Below are 16,701 nucleotides of genomic sequence, written 5' to 3' on the forward strand. Positions count from 1 at the left end.
ACGCGCGCCAGCTCCCCAGCACCTCCGTGCCCTTCGCCGCCTCAGCTGTTGCTGCCCTCGCCTCCGAGGAGGGAGGGCGGTGGGGAAGGGAGGTAACCTCGCCTTCAAACAGGTTTCGCCACCTCCCTTCCCAAGAAGCCTGTTCGCCCAAAAGAAGAACCCTGCCCGTGTGGGGGCGGGTTCGGGGAGGAGGCGCGTTTTCTGAGGCTGGTCTTGGGGGGTCCAGGAAGGCAACTTGTTCTCCCTTATAGACACCTTATAAGCTGGAAGTTGCTTTTTTTTTTTTTTTAAGAAGAAAAAAGGCAACAGTAAAAACCATTTTGGTTTTAAGACTACCTTCGCCTTACTTTTTGAGCCTCAGCAAAATCGGCGACACAGAAGTGTTACGGAGAGGGTTCTGGAAGGAGACCCTGATTGAAGGGAAGGCTGAGGATGAGGGAGGCCGTTGCCGCTTATTCCCACACGAAGTACGGCAGGAGGACGGGGGTGACCCCTGAGGAGGCTGGAAAATCACCCCAGGGACAGGCCTGACCACAGTCGTAAAAAGAGACAGGAAGACAGGAAAAAGACATTTAATACTTTAACAAAATGCAGCACAAGGTACCCAAATTACAAAACAAATTCCTTTGGCCCGGTGACCTCACCACTGCTTTTGCCTTACGACGGCTACACACAGCATCCCCACAAAGTGCGGTCACTGTCCCCGTCCTCCTGAAGACGCCATGCCAAAACACCACGCACCCCACAGTCCAGCGAAACTGGTGGCCCCTTACACGGGCTGGAGCTGTGAGACCAGGGCTGGGGGACAGGAGGGCCCCGAGCGAAAAGGAGAATGCAGGTGCAGAGCCGGCCAGTAGGGGGCGCGCTTCGCATCACTCTGCTATGAATCACCACAGCACATGCCACGTGAGGCTGAGTCCCTTGGTACACTCACATATATAAACACGAGCAGTCCAGAGACCCTAAGCATTCCAGGGCAAACGGGGAAAAAAAGAAACAAAACACAGAGAACCAGAGGAGAGAAAGGATGGCAGCGAGAGGCAGAGCACAGAGTACGAGAACTTCCAGTCCAGAGCCCTGGTCCTGCCGGTGGGGGAAACGAGACCCAGAGAGAGGACGTGTCTTCCCAAGAGACACACAGCTCACGGCAGTCGGCGTAGCATCCCACGCTCCCTGTTACTCTGAACAAGAGAATGATGTGGACAAGAAGTTGGCAGACTTGCTAAGACGGGGGACGGAGCCTGGCCCCTGATTCAGTTCTGGATCTTTCGGGAAGAATGATCATGAGGTCCAGGGCCTCCTGAGCACCCAACAACCAGGGGTCCGTGCGGTCTCTTCTGGCTCCCTGCGGCTTCGGGACAGAGGGAGCCAAAGAAACTGAGAGTCAGCCCACCTGATCAGGACGGAAGATAATGGCCTCTAATCTGAGAGTTGCAGCACACGCAGAATAGACATTTAGCCATTTCTATTCGGAACCAGACACCTTCACCTAACCAGAGGCAGGAAGTGGACTCACAAAGCTGGAAATCTGCTGAACGCTGAAGCCTGAACAGGAGTTTCCACAGCACACTCAATTTCCTATCTAGCTTAAAGTAGGTATTCGACAAATACGTGAACTAATCGGAGGATAAACGAACACGCGGAGACAGTGACCGGTTCCGTGAGAGACGCTGGTTCTGTTGAAGAGCCTCGCTGAGGGCACTTCTGGGGCCCGCGTCCTTTCGTGCCACTGCTGGAACCGTGCAGGAGTTACACTGTGTCCCCGGCGAAATGAAAGAGAGGAGTCAGCGCAGATTTAAAGAATTAAGTTAAATAATAAAATCTGATTGGCAGAGACCCGGGGGGAAGGGCCACCCCTACAGCAGCCGCTCCCCTCCCCTGCCCCCTCTCCCCCAGGTTTACAGCACACCGGGTCCTGGATTGATGAGGCGAACGCTGCTCCGTCTCAGAACGCGTATGCGAGATAGGTCAAGCGACCTCTCGCTATCCCCTCCCCTCCCAACTGTCACTTCTTGGACAGGGAGGAAGTGGTAGACTGTGACAGCGAGATCTGACTGCACTTCTCGAAGATGGCCTCGGCCGAGAGCTTGGGCAGCCCCTGGTCCAGCGGGCACTCATCCACCAAGCTGTTCATGGGCGTCGGGGGCAGCAGAGGCTCCTCCTCATCCTGGCTCAGTCTGGGAAAAAGGGAGGCACCTGCCCCGTCCAATTCCTTGTCCGCCTGCTCCCCGGACACACCCGCTGTCTCGTGCTGCCCTGAAGGGGTGGCCTTGGAGTCCGAATACGCTGACAGTGCTTCCTGGAGCAGAGGCAGAAGTTTCTTTCGACACACCTGGGTGTTTCCTTGAAGGTAGGCTTGGAGGTCAGGGTGGATACTTGGGGCGGGGGTCAGATTCAGGGACGGAGAGGAGGAGCGTTCCAGAACTCCACAGATCTAAAGGGGAGAAGAGACCAGGAAATGCCGTATGAGGTGGCGACACAAACTGCCGAGGCTTCTAGGGGCTTCTCTTACAGAGGAGAAACTTTTATTAAGTCACCCTGAGTTCGGTTTCGTTGCTCGCAACCACAGGCACATCAGCTAGTATACGTAGTACTTTAGAAACAGAAGCAGCATTTGAGATCATATATTTCATTTTATAATCAGTAAACCAAAGCCCCAAGAGATTAAACATCTTGAACAAGATCATGCAGGTGATGCTGGAATCTGAACCAGCATCCAGGGCTGCCAGCTCCTGAACCAACGATGTTTCCAAGTGTATTCTCGTGTTCAGAGCTTGAACTCTATCCTTGGCTGGGACGGGACAAGCATCTACACTGAGGTCAGGGGAAGTTCAGAGGCAGAAAGAATAAATAGATGCAAGTGGGGTGGGAAGCAGGCCAGGCGCAGCGCCAGGTCTGGCCGTTTACAAACGCTCCCTCACTCAGTCCTCGCGGCCAGCTTGTAAGACTGGAGTCACTGCTCCCTCAAGTACAGGTGGGGAAACAGGATGATTAGGTAGCTTGCCCGAAGTCACAGACTGAATGAAGCAAAGCTGACACCTGACCCCGGGTCTGTCACCGAAGCTGGTGTTCGGAGTCACTGTATCACGTCATTCCTAACACGGAGGAAGAGAGGAAATGGCGGGGCGGGCTGCGAAGAGGACTCCCAATTCCCAGCACAGAGGGCGGCAGCGGCGGCACAGGAAGGCGGGGGAGGCACGTCTGTCGCCAGAGTGCCCTCTCCTTCATGACGTGATCAGTAAGAGCCGCCATCTGTGCCCAGCAATGCACCACACAAACATCATGTTCACTGATTACATCACACTAATCAGTAAGTAATGCTATGCTGCTCACAGACTCAGAAGGCCACTGACTTGCCTTAGCTCAAAGAGCAAGGACGTGGCAAATCTGGGACAGAAAAGCCTGTCTATCCGCCTCTAAAGGCTGTAGTTTCTTCCACAACGCCCAACTACCTTCCACTGAACCGAGGTACCCTGGCTTCCTGGAGGGGACAAAGGCAGAGTGAGTGAGAAGGGGCCGATGGACCTCTCAGGGGCCCAAAGGATTCTCCGGCAGTGTGCAGGCGGTGAGCGTCCTCGCTCGGCCCCAGCAACCCGAAGCGTGCCTGGCCTGCCTGAAGCTCACTTTTAAATTCTTCCCTGGACTGGTGAGTAACCCCAACAGAGGGAAAGAAAGGGGAGGAGGCGGGCGAGCGGCCCCACGAAGATCAGGAAAGAAAAGAAGCCAGCTCCGAGGTCACTTCTCCACCGAGCCAGTGCTGCGCGGTGTAGCTGGCTCCCGCAGGGGTAAACCGTAAACGAGCTTCCTTTTGCGCCTCCGTCTTTAGGCAACAGGATAAGAAGGAAGGAACTGATTCTTGGGACTGGGGATGAATGATTAAAAGACGACTCGAGTCTGAACCCCGGTTTTGCACCATTCCCTTTTTTAATCCGGCACTTTGCTCCTTCTCAGTAAGAACCACGTCTCTAAGTCTCTCCGGAAACTCCCTTTATCGGCAGTAGAATGACCAAGGACAGTCAGGTACGTAGGGAACAGGAAAAAGCGAGGAGATTTTGGAAATAGGCCAAGGGACATCTGTGTGAATATGAGAACCAAAAACAGGTCTTTCCACCGTGAGGTGGCGCGGACGGGCAGAGCTCCAGGGGCCCTCGGGGGGGGGACAGAGACTCACCGTCATTCGGAGTGCAGCATGGGGACAAAAAATAGCCAGTTGCCGCACTGGCTCATTGTGAGTGTTGAAAAAGATAGTCATGGCAACCAGGACATCACAGCTGTGAGCCTGGCAGAAAGCACGGAGGTCTGCAGTGAGGCCGGACCTCTGCAGGAAGGCCTGGAAGACAAGAGAGGGACAGGCATGAGGGCTGCGGCCGGACCCGCTCTCACCGTCGACAGAAAGGGCTCACGCACGCTTCCCTGCATGTCAGCCTGAGACTCGCAGCCTGTGAAAAGGAGGTGCCTGGGACTTGCTCTGTGCTATGCGCCAGGAGGCAGTTTATAGAATGGGGGGAACACAGGCTTTGGGGTCTGATAGAATTGGTTTGAAAATCAGCCCTATTACCTATTAGCTGTGATCGAGGAGTTAAATTAAACTCCCTAGACTGAAGTTTCCTCATCTGTGAAATGAGCATAAAACGTTCACCAAACACGATTGTTTTAAGAGTTGAAAAACGACAATGTGCGTCAGGTGCTGGCACATCCGAGGCTCTCCTGCTCTCGCCGTCAGACGGGCGGGGTCTCCGCCTGGCGGTTATTTTTATCCTCAAACCGAACGGCAGGGCATACAGATAAGAACAGACACGTGACGACCGCGTCCCTGGCCCTTCGCTCTCTGCCAGTCCACACTCCTCTCCGAAATCTCACGCAGCGCCCCCTCCAGCGGGCACCGCCGCGGGCGGCCGCTCGTGTCGCCGTTTGTTTCCCACGCTCGGTTACGAGACACGGGGACGAGGCCGTGCTGTTTAGTTTTGTTCATTTAGTACTTTCACACGGTATTTAGCAGAAAGCTGTGCGGACTGTGAGAGTTACATGGTCAGTTCAGGTTGTCGAATGATTCTAACCAATATGATGGGAAATCAGCAACTACAATACCGTTATCAAAGTCATATTCATTCGTCACGTTGACAAAATTTACTGAGCGTCTACTATGAGCCAGGTACTGTCAAAGGAGATACAGCAAAAAAATAAATAAATAAATACGGTTCTTGCTCTGGTGGAGCCGATAAAGAAACAAAGGACTAGCGACAATAAACGAGGAACCCATGAAATATGATTATTTCAGTGTGTTAAGTGCTATGAGGGAAACGAAATAAATGCTAGAGATTTCTGAGCAGGGAGAACATTATTCCGATTAGGATGGTCAGGAAAAAACTCGAAAGAGGAGACATGTGAGCCGGGACCCGAACGGTAAGACTCTGTACAGGGAAAAACACGTGCAGGGGCCCGGGGACAGCAACGGGCCGGCGGGCTCAGGGGGCGCAAGGAGAGCAGCGAGGCTGCGGGAGCGGGGAAGGGGGGCTGCAGGGAGACGAGGCCCGAGGGGGAGCGGGGGCCGGAGCGCGGGGGCCTGGGGACCACCGCGAGGCCTCTACGCCCTCCGGGAGGGGCCACGAGAAAGCAGGAGCGGGAGCGGTGTCACGACCTAACGCCCCAGCTGCTGTGGGGAGAGTGGTCTGTAGGGGCGCACACGCGGAGGCAGGGACACCGTCTGGGGGCTGTCACAGCAGAGCAGCGAGTTACGACAGAGGTGGAGAGACACAGACAGGCGCAGGACACCGCCCGCTGGAGCGGCAGCAGTGAGGGGCAAGGCCACCCGCATAACTGCCCTTACGACGGACCTCGTTCCGCACCCACGCCCATGTCTCACTCCTACCTCCAAATCCATATAGATGGCGCTGATGACCATCTTGATGCCTTGTCTGGAGATGGTCTTCTGGTCCTTTCGCAGCATCTGCTCAGTGGTCAGTCCTAGAAAGTAGATGTACGACTTAAGGGTCAAATCAGAGAGCCCTGGTCCCCGAGACCAGGAAGGATGGGTCAAGAAAGAGGAAAAACACAGCCTCTCTTTGGGGCAATGAACGTGGCTGAGAGCTAAGAATCTAATTATATATAAAAAAATTACTTTAGTCTACGGCTATGCCTCCCTGGACACGCCTGATCCCGTCTGATCCCGGAAGCTAAGCAAGGTCGGGCCTGGTTAATACTTGGACGGGAGACCACCTAGGAAGACTAGGTGCTATAGGCTTAAAAAATAAAAAAAATTACTTTAAATGACTGGGCCACACTAGTTACCATTAGAGCAAGGGACTTTGGAGACAAGGGTAAAGGGAAGAGAGGCCCTTTCTGTGTTGTTTTAATTTTCAGAAAGTGTACGTGGTACTTTTCTCTTTTTTTTTTTATGTCAACAGGTGGTAGCTGGTTAGAAAATCATGGAAATTTTTTGTTTTCTTCCTTTGTCCTCGGTATATTCACCTTGTTTCTTCTGCTTCCCTAACCAACTATCTAGATCTCACTCCGATCATTTAGTATTTCCCCAGCCTACGTTGTTTATATGCCTGTACCCACTGATTAGACTGGAAACCTTTGAGACTCTTAATGAATTCCTCCTCGTCCTCCCAGTAGCCCAGTCAGAACGACCCAGTAAACGACCGATTAGTTCCCGATCGGACTCGCGTGCCATCTCGTTTCTCTCTGGTGTAAGGCTTAAGTCATCACGCAGGCTCTGAGATTGTTTTTGATGGTGCTCAAGGACACGAGGACCAGGGCTTGTCCACCTGTTCTCTTCACGTGGGAGGGAGAGAGGTCTGTCTACCACTTCGTACCTGACACATCGAACTTGGCCTTTCGCAGAGAATCAAAGATGTCACTTCTCTCGGGCAGATCTGGGAAGAGGGCCTCCAGTTTCTCCACACAGCTCTTGTCTTTTAGGGTGGCCTTTCCAATTTTCAGGTCCATGTTGACACAGTCTAGGATGATTGTTCCTGCGGGGAAGGCAGAAGGTGGAACGCAAATCCCGTGGCCCTCCATTTACGACCCCTAAAACACACGCGGCCCTCCAAACGGGCACAATGCAGAGGTGACCGTATGGCAAACTCGCTGCAAACAGAATGAGAAACTGGGTCCATGTCCTGAGTAAGACCTTCAAATCCAAACTAAGAGGCGGGCGGCGGGCGGGGGAAAGGCAGCGAGGACCCCTGCGTCCCGACCCTTGGGGATTCCGAAACCTCGTCATAGGGACACCCTCTCTTCTACAGGCCAAATTCCAGCAAGGAATCTTATAAGTTGGGAGAGGTATTCTAGTCCAACTTGCTTTTTTTTTTTTACAAAGGGAGAAAATAAGAATAAAAAGGTTAAGAGGTTTCCTCGAGGTCACACAACTACTTCCTGGGCAGATCATTTCCTGCTTCCTGACCTTCTCCTCTCTGCACCTCACGGTCAGCTGTCCGGTGCCTCCCTTCTGTGTTCTCCAGCAAAGTCCCCCCAGCCTCGCAATGCCTAGTTGCCCCTCAAAGAGTCCCACCCACCCTTTGCTGCGGTCAGGCTGGAAGCATCTAGACTTCCCACTCTCCCTTCGCTGGGACAGGCACAGAGGGGCTAGCCGGTCGGCCTCCCCATGCAGAAGGGCCTCACCATGCAGAAGGGCCGCCATCTGCCTGTCCAAGATCTCGGGTGCCCCCTGCAGGATCCTCTCGGTCACCAGGGTGGTACAGGACCCCACCAGCTCCACGGAAACGTGGCAGGGAGGGCAGCACTTCTGCTCGATGGGCCGGTGGTCTATCACCTCTGCTACTGTCTCCTCCAGTGCTGCGTCACTTCTGTGGGGGGACGGGGGTGCGGGGGGAGAGAGAGAGAGGTAGGAGCGCTCTGCTGCTTCCGGCCAAGCGCCACCTCACCCGCGAGGGACACTGCAGATGCAGCTCAGGCCGACACCTAGACTCTGGTCACTTGCACCTCTGCCCCGCTCCTCTCGATTCTGTAATGTTATAACTGAAGACGACTTCAGTGAACACGTGAATTGGGTAGAGTCTCTGCTACCAACACCTCGCCCTCACGCCTGACGTCTCCCAGGGTTACCTTTCCAACACCCCTGCTGCCCAACGTCTCCAACGCTCCTGTTCCCTCAGTTCACTCAACACCAGATCCCGTGGCTTCTGCCTCAATTCCCACCCATTTCCCTCCTTCCAACCCTCTGCTGCTGCCTCATCCTAGGCCCTTAATACGTCTCATCTGATCTAGTCCAGCAGCTTCTTAGCCCAACACCTCCTTCCTGTCTCGAGCCCTCCTAAGCTGCCCTCCGTAGTGCTGTCTGAATGATCACCTGAACAAATCTGATTCTGCAGGACTGGGAATAAACACCATTAACAAGTTTCCCACGACCTTAAAATAAAACCTCGTCTCGTCAGCAGGGCTTACGGGGCCTCCACATCTGGCCCCTGCCGACCCCTCTCGTCTTATCCGCTTCCACATGCTACTTCTCCGTCACACTTTCTGCTCGAGCCATGCAGAACCACCTCCAGTCCCCCGGTGCACCACGCGGCTGCAGGCCGGCCCGCCTCCGCTCGCGTGAACCGCTCTCTCTGCCTGTTTCTCCTGGTCACCTCGCCTCCCCAAGTCCCTGAGCAAACAGCTCGTTCCCTGTCAAGACTGAGATAAAGGATCTCCTCTGTGAGGAGACCGTTCCCGTCGCCCTCTACTCCCCTGCAGTATATTTAACCACTCCGCCACTCGGGCACCTACTGTCCCCGAGAGTGACAATTATCACTCGACTCTGAACCCGTTACAATGACGTGCTTGCCTAGTTAACGCTTCCTGACGGAAAGCTTCTTGAAAACAGGAACTCTCTCACCCTCGTCCTCTAAACAGAAGTTGATTAATGAGTGGATGGAAAGCCGGTCGATGCCCTTAGCTTACTCTCTGTCAATGCCCTGCCACAACCACTGTAACCACAAAAGAAACATACACCTTAGTACCAGCAGGAGCCAGACAGACTTAGCAAAGTCTCGTCCTTGTGTTGCTTTGTTGGCAGTTTTTTCCAGTCCTTAATTAGGGATAGAATTATTACAGGCTGTGCCTTTGTTAAGTAGACACTGATGAGATAGCGCCTTATGTAGGAAATCATTTTGCTTTTTTTCTTTATCTGATAGGATCTATCAATTAAGATTAACCTGTGATATCTCCGAGAGCAAAAATTCTTCCTTCATCTCTATCTTACTCATCAGAGGCCGGCAAGGCACACGGTTAAGTACCAGCTTAACCTCCTTCCACTCACCTGGGTAAGACATGATGGTCAACAAGGATGAGGGTGAGCTGGCCAGCCCGGTGCAATGCGTGGAGGTCGATCTCATCCCGGAAAATCAAGAGGGACTCTGGAAGGCGAATCTTCTGAAGGAAGAAGACACTGTCACCTCGCAGAGATAGTTCAGAACGTTTTATATTTAAAACTGGTACAAAGACTTCCTCGGCCTCGGTCGTCTGGAGAGGAGAGTGAAAGCAGGTATGGCAAAGTTTTAGAAGACACAGAAAAAGGAACAAGACAAGGGAGACGCGACTCTGGGTAAGTTACTGCCTTTGACAAAGCCTTTGACAATTACCCAGTGGATAAAAATAAAAGAACAATGCCGGCCCTCTCTCCTTAGCAATGACATGCGTGTCCACAGGCTGACTTGTGGCAAGGCCTGGTTCTAGGTGGTGAAGGTTATCAGTCTTCAAGACCTGACCTGGCCGTGAGGTCTACACACCGGCTCACAGACATCCGTAAGAACTCAATGTTCAACTATCTGAATGTTGCTTTACAATTTACTAATGCTTTAAAATACATTTACTCGTTGGTTCCTCACAGCAACACTGTAAAATATTATCTTTTCAGGCTTTATAGATGATGACGTGAGACTTGGCAAAGTTAAAGAGCTTTAACTTTCCCAAGGCTAAATGGAGTTAAGCAGCAGAGCTGGTTAACCAAATCTTTTCCTCCTAAGAGACTCTGTTCCTGAGTACTCACCTTTGCCAGGTAAAAAGCCAGGGCGAGAGCGGACACCATGGAGTCCAAGTCACAGGCTTCGTTTCCTAGCACGACATGTAGCGGTCGGGACTCCTGGGAACGAAGGACGATGGGAAATCAGCAGAAGCGTCTCTCCCCGTGTTTGTTTACCTTGTACTCACACACACCCTCTTGCTGATGTCCAAAGAGGACAAAGGACAGATGATCATGTGGGTCCTCGCTCCATCGCGAGGACGTCAGCCGAGAGGGCATGTGCCTAGCTGAGCTCCGAGCACACCTCACACACCTGGTCAGTGGGAAGGCGCTCCTCCCTCTCTGCTACGCCATCTCCTCGCAACCTACCTTACAGAAGAACGGCAAATAATTCTGATTTCTGACGTGGCTTTGGGCACTTGAGAAGTCAAAGGTAGAGCATCCGGGGTAGCTGATGTATTCAAGCCATACCAAGCCAGGTTTCCCCGCCACCCCTCATTTTAAAAATAGGGAAAAGATTCGTCACACTTCTAAATCGTGAGACTAAGTAGAGAGACTTGGAAAATAAGATCTAGTCCATTACCGAGTGGTCCATGAAAAGTCCCCCTTCCCTGAGGATCTTCAGTGACGGCCAGATATAAGCAACTGTCTCACAACCAGGGAGCGGACACTTCCCAGCAGCTTCAGATTAAAGCAAGAACGGCTGTGGCTGCTGCTCGAACTTTTATACGTAAAGCTCTGAAAAGTCCAGCTGCTGACGGAACTCCGAGGAGGGAGAGTTATTATTAGCCCTGTTCCTTTGCATTTCCCCGGCTATCAGGGTTTAAAATAATGTACATTAAAACCTTCGGCGCCCACAATAAGAGACAGGGCTTTGGTTTAGTGCTGAAGCATGTATGGAGTGTGCTATGCACCGTGCTGATATTTTTTTCATGCATGAACTGATCGCTTAGTCTTCAAAAACCATCCAAAGAGGCGGGCCGTTTAGGAAACATGGTTTCACTCGAGGTACGAGCCAGGCGGAATGGGACCGTGAAGCCCATGGCTCAGGTCGGGGCGCAAGAACGGTCCCTTAGCCGTTCGCTTCTGAACCTCTCTCTCGCTGCTTCTGAGAGATGAAGGAATAAGACTGAACGGCACGCGCTAGGTACAGCACGGTTTCTTAATTTCAGCACCGCTGGCATTTTGGACTGGATGGGTCTTTGTCGTGGGGGCTGTCCTGTGCCTTGCTGCATGCTTGGCAGCATCCCCAGACTCCACCCACTAGATGCCAGCAGCACTCCCGGTCAAGACAATCAAATGTCGCCAGAGTTGTTGCCAAATGTTCCCTGGTGGGGGGCGGCAGCAAATCATCCCTAGCTGAGAACTCCTGGGTTCTCAGATGAAAGACAAAAAGCCAAACACTCTGGCTTCTTCAACCAGGGAAGCTCCGCTAGATGTTTCGAAGAGTTTAGAAGAGCGGGAAAGGGGTCAGGGGAACAAGACATAGAAAGGGACAGTTGTCAAGTACTGTAACTTCAGGAAAAAAAGAGAACCCAGGGGAACCTGGAATCATCGTCCCTGTATTTGCTATAACCCCTCCCCTTGCTCCCCCAGAAAGGGATAAGTTTAGAAGACTTCCAGTGGTATAAAGTGCCTTCTCTAGTAACTAATCAGGTTCTCGTTTTAAAAACCACCTTCTCTCCTACCTCCTACCCCCCCCCCCCAGGAGAAGGACAGAAGGCAGAGGTTATAACCTGCCAAGATTTCGGGAAGGTCTGCCTGAAGTTCTCCCTGCGCCTACTTCCCTAAGTCGCCTTCGAGAGGGTGGCAGCCGAGACCCACTTATGCTGAACAGCAGGGGAGACGGGACATCTTTCCAATACTGAGCTCTTTTCCAACTCAATATGAGACTTCCGTACCCACGGCCCCAGTCCTGGAGTAACTCCTCTGACTTGCAAACTTTGTCCAGATACCCGGGAAGGCACCTCTGCTTCCCGGATACCGAGAACTGCCCAGATGGCTGTGGGCCAAAGTGACAACAGAGCAATTGAGATAAGTGGCGGCACAGATAACTTGCTCACTGAAGCATCGAAGGGGGGTGGAACTGTGTTCTCTAGACAGGGAACTAAATGAACATGAGCAGCCGTATCGCCCGACTCGATTAAAAGGTAAAAGGGGCAGAAAAGGCAGCCAAGCGGGAGCGGCCTTCGGCTGGGCACCCAGAGGCCCTTGGAGAACCGTTCCCCCGAGAAGGCACGCGCGTCGCTCCGGGCAGCGGCGTCAGGACCGGCGAGCCTCCAGCATCCGGCACCCAGGGGGGGCCCAGCGGCGAAGCAAGAAGTAGGAAGCAAACACGACGCTGTGGCTCCAAGGTGAGAAGTGACTTCCCGAGGAAGCGAATAACCCCGCGTGCTCGGCCAAACTCAGACGGCAGCTGCGGGAAGCTAACGCAGCCGGGACACTCGGGGGCTTTAGCAAATCCGGGACTAGGAGTGACCAAGGGCGGTCCTTTCCTCTGTCAGCACCCACCATGCCCTCGGCCTGACTGGTCTAGTCACCACGACGGGCGCATCCCAGCTCTGCCCTTGGCAGGACTTGTTCAGAGATGCCATTTGCCATGACCAGGCTGGGGGCTGCACCCTCGCTCTGCTCCTCCTTGCTGGGGGACTCTGGCCTCCCTGAGCCTCCGTGACTGACTTCAGGGAGTCGAGACGAGGATTAAATGAGACGGCACACGTGTGCCCACTCTAGTGGTAAACACAAGCTCCCCCCACCTTCTCTGCACCCCGCCCCTGCCAGTCAGCCCGTATCCAAAGCCCACCTCCCCTGTGAAGCCTTCCCTGACCACCTGGGCCACGGCGAGCCTTCCACAAACCCCACGGCTGCCAGCCCTTGTGGCTGTCATAGGGAACTCAGCTTCTTCCTTAAGAAGCTGTCTTTTCCTGGGCGCACATCCCAAACTCTCGGCACAGCTTCCGAGGCAGGTAACCACATGCTCTGTTGTCCGAACCGGCGACTTCCGAGAATGGAAAGGGTGTGACCAATGGTCATGTCAGAATGGACTAGACTGCCCTGGGCAGACGGGGTGCATGGCAGCTCAGTTTAGAAGGCGACATTCTCCTCGTTGAGGAAAAACGAGCGCCAGCTCCTCACCTTCACTCCATTCCCGCCCCCTGAGAACACAAGCCAAACGGCCAGTTTTCTGACCACTGGAAAAGAGTCAGAGCAAATATAGCTACACCGAGAGCACGAGGAAACCCGAGCTGCCATCGAAGAAACACAATCTGAGGGCCACAGGTAAATATAAACTTCTTTTCTTGGAAAGAAATCCCCGCTACTTGAAATGACTGTATCCTGATGTTCTCTGAGGCCTCAGGGAGGGGAGAGGGGATGAACTCCAGGGCTGGCAAAGTTAACCACTTCCCTTTGGAGGCTGACTGTGGTCTGATGCCTGCTCTGACGGAGGAAAAACAGGAGACAAGGAGCCAGAGACAGAGAAGCCCTCCCGGCAGAGAGAACAGGGCTGCCTGATCGCCGTGCTGCCGGGCCTGGCATTTCCAAGGAAAGCCAGCCACGCCCAGTGCCTGCCTCCTGCCCAAGTACAGACAACACAGATTACTGCAGGCTCCGGAATGAACACCTAAACTTGAATGCAGCCCAACCCCGAAGTAAGGACTTTCCCCACTAGGGATGAGTCACTGTGAACAGAACATTTAGTTAAACAGGATTTCTTTTACACGGAACAGCCTCCTCTCGTTGTGGCAGAGGCTGTAAAAATTCCTCTGGTATCAAATGCTAAAAATATGGTATTGACAAGAGAGCTGGTTGAGTTATCAGCCGTTTCTATCTTGTCTAAAAGTGAAGCGTTCACAATAGCTTAACAGTTAAACTACAGCTTAACAGAAACACTCAAACTTAACAGCGTCTCTAAATCATGCCTTCCTCAAGAAACAAGTGTGGCCTCTGGGGAATTAGATGGGTAGAAGAAAACGGATCTCCTTTTTCATTTCATATCCTTTTTGTGTTTTAAAATTTTCACCATCTACATTGACAACTTCTGTAATTAAAAAGCGATCTAAACTATTGCTGTCCACCTGTAAGTCCTGCACCAGTTTACCCACTATCATTCCCAGAGTCTAACCCTCCCATTCCCACCAGCCCTGGCTAGGCTGTGAGACGCCGAGAGCTCAGATAACACCTCCCCTTCACAAGTTCACAAGTTTGGAAAAATTGAGCTCTAGATCTTGTTCCTTGGGGGACCAATGCAGGAAGAGAAAAGGTCAGAATACTAGCAATATCGGAAAAACCCAGTATTTTCAGCTTCGTGCTCGTGTAGAAGGTACAGTTTACCTGGGGGGCGGGCCTCTGGAGGGTAGAGGCTGTAGGACAGGTGCCCGCAGGTGCGGTTTCAGGTCCAAGAGCTCTTTACCACATGATTGGAAAGAGGCCAGTCATTTGGGTTGGGAGGAGAGTGGGGATCTAACTGCTTAGCACTTGGAATGGTGCCATAAAACCTCTACATTAGTCCTCTGATGAGTTCCCTGTGGTGTAAACTGGAGGTAACCAAAACGAATTGGTTCCAAATCGCCTTATGCATTAAAACAACTTTCCCCAAATTTATATTTCACAAGTAACTGGTGTTAAATTGAACAGCACCCCTATTCTTCAAGCGAGGACATTCGCTTACGCCAACAACCAAGTCTGCGGGAAGAATCAGGTGACTTTTGGGATTTGCTAAAGACCAGAATCTATCGTATTGCTCTGGGTGGGTATTTGCGGAGTTTAAGATACTTAAAAAGACAGAGTCGACCATCTGTCTAGGTTTCTACAGGGTCAGCGTAACCTGAAGTAGGGGGGCCAGGTGACCTCCTGGAGCCTCTCTTTGGCCAGCGTTTTTGCAGCTAACTGGGGCCGGCAGCCTAATGCTGCATGAGCCGTGGGCATGGCTAGAAGATTCCAGTTGGCTCAGAGAGTACCCAAAATAAGCCACAAAGTATTCAAGAGTCATGCTTATAGTTTTGATTCCAAACACATTTGTGCCTCTCTTCCAGGCGGGGGGTGGGGGTTTATGTAATCTCTGGGTCTCAAGGCCAAGGGAGAAAACTGTGAGCCAAAGAATGCAGGTTGCGGGTCAACGGATCTGCCTGATGTATTCTTTATGTTTATCTTGGAAGGAGGTTTACATGAAACCCTCACGGCCGCCTCCATTCGAGGGTAAGTCGGGCCTGCCAGACTGAAGCCGTCGTTCGGAGGCGGTAAAGCCCTGGGCACAGGTTCCCCCGTAATCCCCGGGGTGCACCCCAGAGGCCAAGGCGGCCTTGCGAGCGGAGAACTGAGAGAGGGGCGGGGAGAAAGGAACAAATACACCTCGCGGGGCACCCCTGGCGGCCGCACAGCCCTACCTATGAGCAGACCCAGGCGAGTGGAGGCTCAGATGCAGGACCCAGACCCACGATTCCTCCTCCCCGCTCTCGGGCAGACCCCAAGAGCGAGGGGCAGAAACGGAGAGACGGAGCTGCAAGAGCTAGGTTCCCGTTCCCCACCGTAGACCCTGCCCATCTCCCACATCTTCATCCTTCATGGACCCCCTGCTCCATTCCTTATGGTCACAAACAGGGCTGTGTTACCTGCAGAGCGGCTCGACAACCCTGCAGGTAGTCCTCCATGGTGAAGCCCCACGCGCGCCGCCGCCCCTCGCCGCCGGCTGGTTACCCGGCGAACGCGTCCCGCTCCGGACTCCGGGTGGCCGCGAGAGTCAAAAGGCGGGACTCGAACCCGCCACAAGGAGATTCGGCCCCGACGCCGAAGGAAGTGCGTAAGCCGCGCTCCTGGAGCCCGACGTCGCCCCGCCCCCAGCGGCGGAGGCGGAGTTCTACGCCCAGAGGCTCACGGGACGCCCCTCCCGAGGCGCGGAGCGGGGCGTGGCGCAGGGCACCCTGGGAAACGTAGTCCGGAAGCTCCGAAATGGCCCCGAGAATTGAGGGAAGGCGGTTTTTCTAAGGTCACTCATTTGATACACAAAAGTATATGTGTCGCAGTAGCCTATCTTCGTGGCATCTGAAGTTTCCCTCCCGAGTCAGGCTAAGTATAGCATCTTTCCCTAAGTTGCACTGAGCCTCCGGTTGCCATCTAAAGTTACGCATGGCTAAACAGATCGTCCTCCTTTCTTGAATTCTGCCTTTTACCAGACTGACCCATTGCCACCAATTTTGTGATCGTCCGCGTTACAAAAACATTAATTTTTGACCCCTCTTCTTAATACCTACAATCTCTTGCCAACTGCTGCTTCTTTCTTTACAACTCTGTGGCCTGTTTTTGGTATAGCCTCGGAAACGACTCCTCATTCTTTTCCGGGACCGCTGTGACCTGGGTTCTTTGCTCCCTGCCTCCTTATTTGTTTCAACTGCCCCTTCAACCCTCAGAGTTGCTTGAGGTTTCATCCTGCGGCAGGCCTGTCAGCAGAGTTTGGAGGGCCCTTCAGAATGTAGTTGGGTTCCAACCTGCTTTTAACTGCCACCTTCCAGACCCACGTTGTGCAGAGTGCTGCAAAATAAATGTACTCTTAGCATCAAATGTTCCTTCCTTCATGAATCCATCCCTCTATGTCTTACCACACGCCCAACACCAGCTTTTCCTGCTCCCCAAGCTAGTTGCTAAGAGGAGGTGGCTGATAAGAAGCCTGCAGTGGGGACAAGGACCTGAGAGCCCCGGGGTATTGGATCTCCTGCTTGCCCAGCGAGTTTTCTCTCTAT

At 53.1% G+C, this 16,701-nt stretch overlaps 1 protein-coding gene and 1 pseudogene across 3 annotated transcripts; one reads left to right on the forward strand and one right to left on the reverse strand.

Annotated features, from left to right (window-relative positions):
• Positions 1-556: 556 nt before the first annotated feature.
• PRUNE1 (prune exopolyphosphatase 1) lies at positions 557-16,404 on the reverse strand. 3 transcript variants are annotated; one of them, XM_036234919.1, is made up of 8 exons: positions 16,216-16,404; positions 9,995-10,087; positions 9,266-9,468; positions 7,627-7,811; positions 6,819-6,977; positions 5,870-5,964; positions 4,172-4,330; positions 557-2,434 (listed from the first exon to the last, which is right to left on the reverse strand). In XM_036234919.1, exons 1-8 carry the CDS (start codon positions 16,387-16,389, stop codon positions 2,006-2,008), a joined length of 1,497 nt encoding a protein of 498 aa, XP_036090812.1. In that variant the 5' UTR covers positions 16,390-16,404; the 3' UTR covers positions 557-2,005. The 3 variants fall into 3 exon arrangements, with proteins under 3 accessions (XP_036090812.1, XP_015978272.2, XP_036090813.1); XM_016122786.2 differs by lacking the exon at positions 16,216-16,404 and adding an exon at positions 15,577-15,759; XM_036234920.1 differs by lacking the exons at positions 6,819-6,977; positions 7,627-7,811; positions 9,995-10,087; positions 16,216-16,404 and having other exon boundaries at positions 9,266-9,341.
• Positions 6,123-6,241, forward strand: LOC118613041 (annotated as a pseudogene).
• Positions 16,405-16,701: the final 297 nt, after the last annotated feature.

This window comes from Rousettus aegyptiacus, unplaced genomic scaffold (assembly GCF_014176215.1).
Source record: "Rousettus aegyptiacus isolate mRouAeg1 unplaced genomic scaffold, mRouAeg1.p scaffold_m13_p_17, whole genome shotgun sequence".
NCBI lineage: Eukaryota > Metazoa > Chordata > Mammalia > Chiroptera > Pteropodidae > Rousettus > Rousettus aegyptiacus.